At 42.3% G+C, this 13,585-nt stretch overlaps 1 protein-coding gene across 1 annotated transcript in view; it reads right to left on the reverse strand.

The window, feature by feature from the left end:
• LOC139923166 (plexin-A1-like) overlaps nucleotides 1–13,585 on the reverse strand; it is a 207,235-nt gene that overhangs the window by 21,291 nt on the left and 172,359 nt on the right. Inside the window, exons 18-20 of the mRNA XM_071913885.2 lie at nucleotides 12,472–12,615; nucleotides 6,827–7,061; nucleotides 1,201–1,349 (exon numbers count right to left, since the gene is read on the reverse strand). Of these exons, the coding sequence (XP_071769986.1) occupies nucleotides 1,201–1,349; nucleotides 6,827–7,061; nucleotides 12,472–12,615 (528 nt within the window). The remainder of the gene's footprint in view (nucleotides 1–1,200; nucleotides 1,350–6,826; nucleotides 7,062–12,471; nucleotides 12,616–13,585) is intronic.

Genomic DNA, 13,585 nt, shown 5'->3' on the forward strand with positions numbered 1-13,585 from the left:
TTGGTGAACTTGCTCTGCAGTTCACAACAGCAATGGAAAGTGTGACTCTACCCACACAAATATAGAACTCATACACCGCCAGTTAAAAAAATGTCTAAATGAAAAGATCCATACTTTGATAAATGGAAAGACGGAATTGCACCTCACAGAAAACTTGAATGCTATTGTGTCTTAAACCATCAGATTCAACTGGCAAAGTATTTACAGTAAATCTAAATTAAGACTCAGTGTTCCCACTTTTGAAATTGAGAGAGGGAGGCATCAAAGATCCTGGCTGCCTACAGAACTGATATGGTATCAACATTGTGAACTGAATGAGACAGAGACAAAATGACATTTTCTATTTGAATGTCCAAAATATGTGAAAATAATAAGAGACAAACCTACCGTGAATTTGAAAAACAAGTTTCAGATTTTTCAGTTCTCTCCAATGTGATTAAACTTCCAGTAGTACTTGTGTGTGTTGCTGGAAAGCTTGTCTCAGCATGCTACAAACTCAGAAATAATTGCTGACTTATTTTGTTTATTTCTGATTTAAACTCTTTTATTGCTTCTATAGATGATAGCAACGTAATGTAAGATATAAACCAAGTTCTGCAGTGTGATTTCTTTGATTTGTACCACTTAAACTCTTGTATTCACAGTGTTTTGTTTTTAGTTTTCCATCTCTATGGACTAATTACTTTGCTATTTTCTATCTAATGGACTAATTACCTTGTGATACTACTGATAGTACTGAAATGCTTTGGCAATGCTAGTTCTCGTCCATTCATGCCAATAAAGCTCATTTGAATTAAATTGAAATAGATGCACAAAAGACTAACTTCAGCAATACTTGAATGTGTACAGCAAAAATAATTGAATTGCAAGAATGTACGGCTTGTAAGATAGACGGTAAGGTATTTCTGTACTTCTCTGACTGGTATAATGTCTGCATCCATAATGTAGGGCAGTACAACCAAATACCCAGCATGCTAAGGCTCTAGAGTGGCAGCGGAGTGGTTAGAGTCCCTGCAACAGCCCATTTTGTGTCCGTCTTGTCAAAGTGTCTGAGCAAGAGACCGAACCCCTACCTGCTCACTCATTGTACAAAGTTTCTAGTTCTGGTGTTAGATTATTAGTACAGCGGCCTCGTCCTCGGGTCTATCCGTGGTTAGTTCTTAGTTGTTTCGGCTTCGGTTCGGTTATTGGTGTACTGACCCGTACCTCCATCTCCTTGAGCACGGGGTGGTCCTCGATGCCGGGGAAGAGGACCCTCATGGCGTAGGTCCGGTAGTCCAGGAAGGGAATGCCAGCTCCGTCCAGCTCCTGGGTCAGCTCATGGATGTCCGTCTGAAGCTCGGCAAAAGCTACGGCACAATACAAAGAAGGATGGTGAATAATTTTGTCTGAGGTGATACAGGACATTGATTTGTACAGATGTAGTAACATCTCTGCAAATGCTTTAAAAGCCCTATTGGCACAGGACTGACATGGTCATCCAGTGATTTGTAATAATTGTGGAGATCTTCAGCAACTTTTTTCCCATGCGAATTTGCACAAAATATCTTTGGCGAAGACAGAAATCTGTGTACAATATGTGAATCCTATGTGAATCAAATTCTTTGTCATTTCAGACGTAATTTCTTTTGCTTCTCCTTCTAGACGAGTGATTTCTATCTTCATCCTGTCATGAAAGATGGAGGCAGCAGTGGAATCTATAGAGGAAAGTTTTGAAGGCATTTTTGGTGTTTTCAGCAACGTGTTTCGCGAAACACAGAGGTTGTTGTAGGGTAATTCATCAATCCCGTAATGTCCCCACATTATACTTGTCCCGTGCAAATGACCAGAGAGGCGGACAACAGATAATTTCACTAGAACCGCTGTACGGGATTTTGCTTTAAGCGCAGAGAGACGAGGCGACAGCTCTGCAAAACCCTGTATGTGGGTCAGACGGGGAGACTGCCAGAGACAGGCAGGGGAAGACGATGCAGACAGACAGCGCAAACAGTGCATAATTTCAGGTAGAGTGTTTGGGTCTTATGAAAAGAGCTAGACAGAAAGGCTATGAAATACAGGTCAGCAGAGACAAGAGGAGAGCTCCACAAAGGCAATAAATGAGGGCAGAGCGGCAGACAAGACAGAGTGTATATATAACACAGGCATGAGGGAATATAGATAGACATGAACAGACACACAGAGAAAGAAGCTGGTATCAGCAAATTGGTACAGGACATGTTATATTATATATATATATATATATATATATATATATATTTATATATAACTATTTTTCTATATTTCTGAATGGTACAAACTTCGGGATGCACTCAAACACTGGGAGAACACTTAAGAAAAACACCCGCAACTTTTTGACTGACAGACGAGGGACGGAAAACGGAGCGAAGTGAATTCATTCCTTGGTGTCTGAACTTCCGACGAATTCAATCTTTACTAAAAAAAAACACCCAAAACATCGGAGAAAAAAGGAAAGCTAGCTGGGGGAGAGAAAAGCGGAACCAGGAGACAGAAAACAAAGTTCCTGGAAAGGAAAGTCAATTAATTGCATGAGTGGATAATTATTAAGAGAGCGACGGATGAGTTTTCATGCATAATTTCCCCCAGCTGTTATTGGATGGTTTGGTCCACAAGAGAGATGGGAGAGAGGAGGAGAGGAGGAGGAGATAAAGGTGAGAAGAGAGGAGGGGTAAAAAAGCAGAGGAGAGAAAGGAGAGGGAAAGGGGAGGAGATCAGGAGATAAAGGAGAGAAGTGAGGAGAGGAGTGAAACGGAGAGGAGAGGGAGTGCTGAAGGTAAAGTAGAGAGGTGATTAGGAGTAAAAAGAAGAGGAGAGGAAGAGAAGGAGATAAATGGCATGCAAGAAGCGAAGAGTTAAAAGAAGAGGAAAGGGGCAGGACAGGAGCTAGGGGAGAAGAGAAGAGGAAAAGGATGAGAGGAAAAGAGAGGAGCAGAAGGACAAGTGGGTAGAAGAGAGGAAAGGAGAGAAAGTGGAGGAGATGAAAAGAAAGGAGACATTTCCTTGCTCCCATTTTTCTCCACTCCATCTCCACTCGTCTGCCGCTCTCATCAAATCCCTTCTCTCATCTCGTTTCTCCCTCGATCCATCTCTTGTCTCTTTGTTGCTCAAATAGTCGATGGTTCTGCCCAGAAAAGACTGAATACATCATACTAATAATGTGATGCACAATGTTTTAGGTTAAGAGGTAGTTTATTTGAATAAATACGTAGAAGAAGAACTGGGTAGTTAGCATGAGCAGCGATAGCCACCATGGCTGAACAGACAAAGAAAAGAGAAACTCAAACTGCATCAACAGAAAATCCAAGCTCCGCCCACACTGTTTGATTGACAGGTGATCTCTGGGAAGAGCAGTGCAGAAACACCACAGCAATGACTTAACGAATTAACTTTCATTCTTACCATTTTACAGTGTGCTGACAGTGGAGACTATGAAAATATGTGAAAGTCAACATGGGTAGCATAAGGCCAGGCTGACAAAAATACAAAATAGATGGCTCATTTTGGTTTACCAATCAGCCAACATAACACCGTTTGGATGGGAAACTACCAATGTGTCTCATAGAGGGGAACGGTGTTGCTATAAATTTCTGTCCCAGGTCAGAAAGTGTCCATTGCCAATACTGTTACCCATCAAGTCTCTGATTGAATGAGTCCATTTGTTTTTCTACTGAGTCATATAGCATCTCATAAACATCTATATTACCTTACATAAAAACTGTGACATTTGCCAGTCATCAGTTGTCATTTCTAATGCATAACTAATTGTCCATGACTGATATTGTGTTAGTTTGGATGATAGTGTGCAGTGTGATGTCCGCTTCTCATGGATGACTGGGCCAAACATCCCCTATCTCCTCCCCTAAGGACTCCTAGAGCGATGCAGACTGCACACACACTTCTTTCTCTCTCACACACACACACACACACACACCAGACCGCCCACTTCATCTGTTCCTCCGCTCACACACGCTGCCTCGTCTCCATAGGCCAGCTGGGTGTGCAGCAGGCGGGGCGGGGCGGGAGGATGGGGGCGGGGACAGGGACACGCTTCACTTCCTGAAAAACCAAAGTGCTTTTATTTTATTGGCTCACACACTGTCGGGCTTCTCGTCGAGGGAAGAGTGTGCTTTTCTCGTTTTCTTGTTGTTTTTCTTGGAAAAGATGATGGAAGATGTTCGCTCAAAAATGACATTTGAAAAACGGTACCCACCTACAAAAAATTCAAACAAATCATGGTACTGTACTTTTTGAAGGATCAAAGGTAACTTAAAGGGTAACTTAGGTATTTTTCAACCTGGACCCTATTTCCCCATCTTTTTGTGTCTAAGTGACTAAAGGGGACAACAATTTTTGAAATTGGTCCAGTATTGAGTGAGATCGCTTCAGCCGGCAGCCGCGAAACGAGCTGCAATGTAATCCGACGGGGCAAATGTGAACCGTCAATGTACGTCCACTAAAAGTTTTTGCCACTGACAGGCTCAGATTGTTATTATAAGTGTCTGACAACATTATGGAAAGGACCCTACAGAGAAATGAAACGTTTTTCTTTACCTTTCGCTTGATCCGGTCTGTGTGTAACCAAGTCTCGCTCAAGTCTCGCGAGAGCTGAGTTGTTGCAGGAAGTTACACACAGACCGGATCAAGCGAAAGGTAAAGAAAAACGTTTCATTTCTCTGTAGGGTCCTTTCCATAATGTTGTCAGACACTTATAATAACAATCTGAGCCTGTCAGTGGCAAAAACAAGTACTTTTAGTGGACGTACATTGACGGTTCACATTTGCCCCGTCGGATTACATTGCAGCTCGTTTCGCGGCTGCCGGCTGAAGCAATCTCGCTCAATACTGGACCAATTTCAAAAATTGTTGTCCCCATTAGTCACTTAGACACAAAAAGATGGGAAAATAAGGTCCAGGTTGAAAAATATCTAAGTTACCCTTTAAGTGTTCGGTTGACAAAATGATAATACTTCAACACACTACATGCTGAGATTTTAGAGATCAACATTTGGTAGTCTATTTGGTGTACAGTCTTATGGAATATAACTCTTCAATTCCTTCACTGCAAATCATCTATTCTAGCATAGTGTCTTAAAATAGTTTCTGATTTAAATCTCAACATCTACTCCAGTATTGAGTCTTAAAATCTTACTTTTTCTTAAAATGAGTGAAAAAATCTGCCTGATTTGAGTATTTTCTTGAAAAGAGTGACACTATCTTAAAATGAGGCAGATCCCTCCCCTAGTGTGAGGATAATGTTACTTGATTCTAGAATTCTTGAAACAAGCTGATATGTACTGGAAACATGAAATTATCTCATCCCATTGGCAGAAAAGTAAGATTTTAAGACTCAAGAGTAGATGACTTGTTGAGTTGGAAATCAGTCACTGGGAACTGATCACCACAAAAAGAAGTTGAACTTACAAATTGGACAATGTATAATGTTCTTTTCATGACCAAAATGCATCGAGCTGCGGCACTGAAGGTAAGAAAACATTTCCTGAAAATATCAACCCGGCCAGAAAATGTCAGCCATCAACCCGGACCCACGGCAAGCTGTAGCGCTCCGATCCAACGCTCGCCGCGGTTTGTTATTTGACAACTGATGCTCGTAACGAATAGAGCCGTGACACCCGCTCATGAGTGTAGTGTAATCACATTATAACCTTGTATCACAGCTGTGTGTGTCTGCGCCATTATATCGGGTGTAAACACACGGGGCGTCCTTAACATCCGTCATCACCCACACACTCTCTCTAGTGCTGCCTCTGACCTCGCATAAGCTCTCTCTCTCTCTCTCTCTCAGTCTCTCGTCTGACTGTTCCTCTCTCGCTCCGGCTCTCCCGTCTGACTCTCCCTCGTTCTGCCTCTCATTTCTCTTTCCCTCTGCAAACAATCCCCTTGTCACTTTGACCTCGCCTCACCTCTCGTACTATCTCGCTCTTGTCTCTCCGTGCTCTCTCTCTCTCCTCTATCACTGATCTCTCTCTCTCTCTCTCTCTCTCTCTCTCCCCCCTCTGTTGTGTTGGGTGTAGACTGACATGGCGGTGACCTGCAGGATGGATGGACACTGATGACAGCCAATTTGTCAGCCGCTGGTCCTCAGTGCACAGCCAGGAACACATACACACACACACACACACACTTCGCACATACACACACAGGTGGACAGATACTAACCCATTAGGGTTGGGTGATATCAAAATTGACCTATGGATGATATTCCTTTGATGACAATAATGTTATGATATTACTGTTGCTATACTGTTTTTTTGCACTAAGTGTCATTCCCTTCCTTTATGCCTAATTTTTCATCTCAACCCAATTAATTACTATACATTGTGCATGTTGGGACAAAAAGTTGTTTTTTTACTTGAGCTATTGCACAATTTTGCAAGACATATCCCTCAGCACACATTACTGCACTTTGCCTGTTGTCAGCGGTGAGGGCGGCTTTGCAAACTCTCTCTCTTTCTCTCTCTCTCTCTCTCTCACTCATACTCTGCCTCGCTGTCTCTCTCTCTCTCTCTCATACTCGCTGTCTCTCTCGCTTGCTCGATAAAAATTCTTAGGCTACAAAATGGCCCTTTGGCAGTCAAGTTCAGCCTGCACATTCGTACTTTTACTGGCTCTCATAGATGAATTTTGGCGGTTCATCTACAACTATTTTTCTGGGTGAATATCTAGCTAGAAGATGGAGTGCGTACAGCAGAGAGAGGAATACAGAACAGATAAACAGAGAAGCAGTTCAGTATACATTTTGTTTCCAATGGTTCGGATAAATTCTGGACACACTGAATCCACTCCCTACCTTCTTTGCACTCCAGGGCCACCCTGGACTCCAGGTTGTCCATCTGCAGCTGCAGGCGCTTCAGCGTGCGGTCGGCGTCCCTCGACTTCCTCTTGTAGGCTATCAGCACGGCGATGATGACCAGCAGGAGCAGGCCGCCGCCGCCTCCGATGCCGATGATGGCGGGAAGCGTCAGCAGGCTGTCCGAGTAGATCTGGAGCGTCCCGGGGGAGTACTCGAACCCGCCGGCACGGATCTGAACACACACACACACACACACACACACACACACACACACTATTGAATGAGGTTATGGCAGAAAAATACAAATGGGTGACTTTATTTTTACCTTTATTTATCCAGGAAAAGTCATTTTACAAGTCGTCATAAGCGTTTATGTGGACACATTTCTGTATATTTGTTCTCCCATAATGATAATAGCTAGTGATACACACTTGCACAACCCCTTCAACCTGTAAATCTGTCAGTTAAGATGCTGTATTTCACTTATTTGCTATTATTATCAATATGTTTAGTTGGTGTGACCATCCCTTATAGGAAAAGTTTTAGTTGCTGCCTCTTAGGTCAGAGCTTCAGAGCGCTTTTGATGAAGAAGATCTAATTTTTCTTAAAACAAGTGAAAAAATCTACCAATGGTGTGACATAATTTCACTTGCTTCCAATGCAGATTGATATATTTATTTGAATGAAGTGTTTTCCTGACACCAGCGGTGTAATCTGCCTCGTCTCAAGATATTGACGCTCTTGAAACAAATGAAACTGCATTGGAAAGAAGCGGAACTGGCAGCATTTTTTTTTCATTTTGTCAGTCATACTAAGACTCAATACTAGACTAAGTGACTTATTAAGATGGATGTTTTTTGCAGTTCAGGACCTCATTTATTCCTGTCAGTTTCAGCACACTGACTCTGCTCAGAAAGTAGACTTTTCATATTGATGTTTTCAGGCATTTTTATTCACTTGATGAATTTTCACAGCCTTGCTCTGTTATCATGACTGGGATGGGGCGGTGACAAACAACTGCTGCGGATGGCTCTCTTTTCTCAGTTAGTTGACCATTTGTTTGGGACGGTTGTTTGTCATGTATTTGTTGTTTTATCATTTATTTTATCGTCATTATATCAGAAATGAGAACACAACAGGTACAATGGACAACAGGTACAAGCAATGCAGACACACAAAAAAAACATACAAGACATACGTTCAGCACACACACACACACACACACACACACACACACACACACACACTCAGAATAAGTAATCAAACAAAGTAATCACCAGCATTTAAAAGAATCTCTCCCCAAGGAGCCGCGGTAATTACGGGAAGTCAAACACATGTAATGGTTTTTCTGACTAACTACATTTACATAAGCACAGTATGCCTCACAGAAAAAACACACAGCGCTGGAATCCGTCAAATCAAGGTATCCACCAGGGGGGTTGATAACCGATTCAAATGAGGTGTGATTATGCACTTTGAAGTTCTTGTAAGTGTACTTTCATGTTAACATTATCAAAGTGTGATTAAAAAAAAAAAAAGAAGCCGTTACGTCAATATCGATGTAGTCAATATCTAGAAATTAAATTTGCAATAGTGGAGACAATTAGACTGGCTTGTATAAGATCTGGGAGCCAATTAGCTGAACGTGGACATGATCAGGATGCAAAAAAGCTTGTGTGGAACAGATGAATCTATCGAGCTAAATCAGTTTGTACAAGAATTGGCAGCCAATTACAATACCAGTTTGCACAAGTTAGAGCCGCACAAAAGAGTTTGTAATAACTGCAACAGCCAGTTTTAACAGTTTGTATGCAGACAAAGAAGTCAGTTTGAGCGAGTTAGTGGAAGCAGTCGGTGAAGTCGGGCTGCACAAGCTGATGCAGCCAATCGAATCTGTTAATGACATTAGAGGTAGCCGATAAAATAAGCTTATTGTACTTAACAGGACCTGAGGCTGCGTTCACGTCATATGGGAATAACTATAGAAACAACAAAAAGTGACGACTTGGAAGTATTCATTACATTTGACTTCATGTTTCACAGCAAATCAGACATTGCAATGTCAACCACAACCCAAAAATCCATAAAGTAGTTGTGTCCTGTGTTGACATTTTAAAGGAGGGGTATCATTTGCTTTTTCAGCAATTTTATATAATTACCTGGTGTCTATAAAATACATCTGTTAAGTTTTTTTCAGAAAAAATAGTTTAGTTGTAGCTTTAGCTATTCACTTCCCTGTGTTTGTTTCCCACCTACAAGAAAACAGGTCGTTTTACATATGCAGCTTCTTATGCTAATGAGCTACTGCTCTGATTGGCTGGCCATTCTGGAAGGCCCGCCCTCCTCTTAGCACTGATTGGTCGATTTCAGACAGTCCAGTGTCTACATAGACACTGGAGCAAAATCTGACTGGTACAAGGGGGCATGTTTTATAGTTGGTGACTGTGGGTAAACGGCATAGTAACATGATTCCATTTTTTTACTGTTATTATTTCACACCTCCAAGTACCAAAATCATCATAAATACTAGGAATTGCCACATCCTGGGATACCCCCCCTTTAAGATTTGTGATCACAAATGATGAAAATCCTTCATTTTGTTTGAAATGAATCTATCTTCTATACTGGACTACAGGTATTTCCCTGTTGGTGATGAGTTCCCAAGTAAAATGTTCTACCTGAAAACTGAGGTGAACAGTATTTTCTAGTAGCATTTACCACCAGAAGATCTTTCTCATATTACATGGATGCAGCATGAGTATGGCCGCTATTTAGTTGGTGACACATTTTCCAGGCGCAAGTCTATTTTTTATTCTACTGACAGCATGAAGGACTGATCGGGGAACTTAGAAAGCTGACGGCCAAAACAACAAACAAGTTTCTTAGAAAACTCAAGGGAGGCGCACAGCTGCCAACACACAGCTGAGCATCTGAAGGGACAAACACACACACACACTGTACACACACACATATATAGACACAGCCCCGGTGTGTCTGGACACCCATTGGGGTCCCCTGTATGTAGGTCATTCTACATGGGGAATATTGTGCTACAGCTGTGTCCTTCTCTGCAGCTCTCCTCACAGGAGACACACACACACATACAAAGAGACAAACACACACACGTGCACATAAACACAAACACACACATGCATGCACACACACAGAGAGACACACCCTCGTGCACCGACACGCGAAAAACAAGCTGCAAACACAGAGCAACACTTTTGCACGCACTAACACACACACACACACACACACACACACACACACATGGCAGAAGAGATAGGAACAGACAGCTCTATTTTTTCCTTGGCTATTGTCAGACGAAGGACTAACTCCACCGCCCCCGCCAACACATCTCATCGCTCCAATATTCAACATGACATTTAGTTGAAAAAAAGCAAAGCGGGAGGGAAAAAATGCAGGAGAGATCCACCTCGGAGCTGGCTGGTGCCGTTGAGAGCCATCATATTGAATTACATGGATGCGCTGTCAGTGGCTTTCTAGGTATATTGGCTGTAGCTGGCGGGGAGTAAATGTCATAAAGATATAGTGAAATGACTGTGGAGGGATATTGGTGATAAGTTTAAAAGGGGTGGTGGTGGTGGTGGGGGTGGGTGGGGGGGGGGGGGGTTGAGTGAGTGTACTTGCGGGATATTCAGACAAACATCCAAATATATTCGGAGTGAGCGCCACATCGCCCGGCTGAGGTTTGACCTTCCTCCGTACGGATGCTCCGGGAGCTGTGCGGTGATTTTGAAAGTCTGTTACAGTCAAAGCGAATCACGGCGGGGGGTTTCAGTCTGCCGGGCGACAGCGCGACGTCCGGGGCGGGCGGAGCCGAACCGTCGCCGGGTGGACGCGTGTTCTTTGACTTTTTCCTGAACTCCTGTATCGGCGTTTAAGCTAATACGATACAGAAGAAATGAAAGCGACATCGACAGCATTCACACCGTGGGTGGCGAAGAAGACTAGTTACAGCTTGTGACATGTAGCAGAACACTGGGAAAAAGTGAACATGTGAACAGAACTTTTGCATAAATCACAACTTTGGCTTGGATTGGCCAAGAGTTGCACATCAGAAACTTTATATTTCTTGGATTAAAGATCAGAGACTACGTATCATATAATATAATTATATTTTTAATGTCACCTTTTTTTGTTGCTGTATAATTTTGGGACACATATCAGCCCCTCTTTCTCCCCTGGAAATTCCTGAATACTTTTTGGGAGACAGAAGGTTTCTACAGGGCATCAATCTCATGACGGAGACAGGAGTTATATTTCATATCGTGGCGGAGCTATGGTAGCAGAAGTGGGTCATCATTCACTGTCCTTAGCTCTTAGTATAATTGTCCTGCATGATTAAGCTTACTGTTTGCGGATACGATTCAGTTTCTCAACTGCGGTTTCCAGCCAGCAGGGTCAGGCGTCCCATTAGCTTGTTGTTTAGTTTAGTAGTAGTTTAGTTGGCTTCTGGAGGCATGGAGGGATAAGTACATTAGATCCTGTGTACTATTAAATGTCTACAGTATCAAAGTAAAGTAAAGCTGGTGAAAATAAATTAAATAAAACTAAGTATACTGAGGCAATATACAGTGTGTCCAAAAAGTCTGGAATCGTAGGGATAAGTAACATAAGTAACATTTCCTAAGTGATGGATAGGGACCAGTGCTCCCAGATCCCTTTGGGGCTACCTGAGGGAAAAAGTTTATTCTGTGAAAATCCAAAACCAGCAGCATCTGCAGCAGTAAATTACTGTCGCCTGCACAGAGAAACCTGGTTTCCCATTTGCACACGTCTGGAAGCTGGCTTGTGGTCATGTTGAGCACATTCTGTTCAGAAGTGAGCGATTTCCTTGTCATTCCTGACGTTTCCGACACCCTAACTCAACAGTAACAGCACTGCAATGCCGCAAAATCTGCGGCTCGGTATTGTGAACTTCCTAAATTTACCGGGGTTGTGATTACCGTGACAGAACCACATTACTGCCGCCTTATTCTGAGCGATAGCCCAGCTGACAGTGAATGACAATCAACATGTTAATCAAGCATTACGCAATTAACACCAACCCCGGTGTGCGAGTTCAATGGAGCGCATCCTGGATCTGTCAGAGAAAGCCCAAATCTCTCCCAGCAGAACTCTGTATTCTAAGAGAAGAGGACATCATGCAAAAACTGTTCGGGAAAGACGTGAGGGGGTTATTCATAAAACTCACCAACAAGGTTAGAGTGACATTACGGGCTGAGTCCGTCATGGTAGAGTGTTTTCATATTACCGGGTCAGTCTGAATATACCGACTGGAGCTGGTGGTGTTTTGTCCTTTTATGAATTGCTTATGGAACAAATGCAAATGATCAAAAAGGGGATGGCGGTAAAAACGACCCAGTAATTCACATCTATGAATAAGAAACCAGCCTACCGTGAAGATCTCAGCCCATAACGTCATGTTAACCCTACCGGTGAAGTTTTTTTTTTTTTTTTTCTTAAATAACCCCTCCCATGTGTACTGCAAAGTCAGGTCGGCACAGCAGAGGACGCCGAGCCAAAGTCGTGCAAAGTCAAAGTCAAAGTCCGGTCAAAGTGTCACTAAAGGAGACAGAGACGGAGAGGCGGAGGACGAGGAGCGGCGTTCTGACCGTGACTTTGTGCTGTCCGGTGAGGTTGGGCCATTCGCACAGCAGCTGGCTCTCAGACAGCGTGAGGATGCAGGGAGTCTCTCCAATCAACACCGTGTAGTTCAGACGACTGTTACCCGGAGCCGCTGGGATCAGGTTACGCCCCTAAACACACACACAGAGAGAGAGAGAGAGAGAGAGAGAGGACGATGATGTGAGGCGTCCAGTAACTGTGAGTGCATTTCATGTTCATAAGAGACATGTCTAATGGGTTGTTTTTAATACCCGGTCATGTTTTAGCAAAGACCGTCATTATGTATTGTAGGAACTTAAATTAAAAAGTAGTTACAAAATAAGCCGGATAGCATCAAACAACTTGTTTTTCAACCCTCTCATCCAAAAAACAATGAAATGAGCTTGTATATAAATTACTTTCATCATTTTCCTTTAATATAATCCTTTAATGATCATGATACACATTTTTTGTCTGTAAAATCATCATAAACTAAGTTGTTAATTGAAAAAAAAACCTCTGAACAAGAAATGGTTTGTCCCGAAATCAGTTCATCTGAACCTCATGATGTCTCTTCCTTAGAAAGAACACATTCTGAAGACTGTGAAGTTCTTGCTCTACTTTCTGAGGGTCAACAGTCAATAATTAGCTACATAAAGCTTATAAAATGTATAAGCTTTATAATTTAGGTCTCTAATTTGAGTATAGTCCCAAAATAAAAATAACCCAAGTGCAACCCAATAAAAAAAGAGTTAACAAATTAATAAGTTATCTCAAGGCTTGAGCTTATCAAGTAGTAACTGTTAGATTGTAGGGATGCTTCATGAGAATATGTGTATACTATATATTATACAATCGGCAAATGTACCCGCAATTACAGAATAACTCAGATACTATTGTGTGGTACATGTTTTCAACACACATGTGCACACACACACACACTCACACACACAGAACAATAATGCTTTGTCTTATCTCCAGTAAACTGAATCCCTGTGTAAATCCCAATATTAAACTCTGAATGTCAATTTCAGTCCCAGGTTTTTCAGCTCCTCTGGTTTCAATTTGACACAAGCCTTGTTTGCTTTATCAAACACAGACGTGTGTGTGTGTGTGTGTGTG

The sequence above is a fragment of the Centroberyx gerrardi genome, chromosome 14 (assembly GCF_048128805.1).
Source record: "Centroberyx gerrardi isolate f3 chromosome 14, fCenGer3.hap1.cur.20231027, whole genome shotgun sequence".
In the NCBI taxonomy this organism is placed as follows: Eukaryota; Metazoa; Chordata; class Actinopteri; order Beryciformes; family Berycidae; genus Centroberyx; species Centroberyx gerrardi.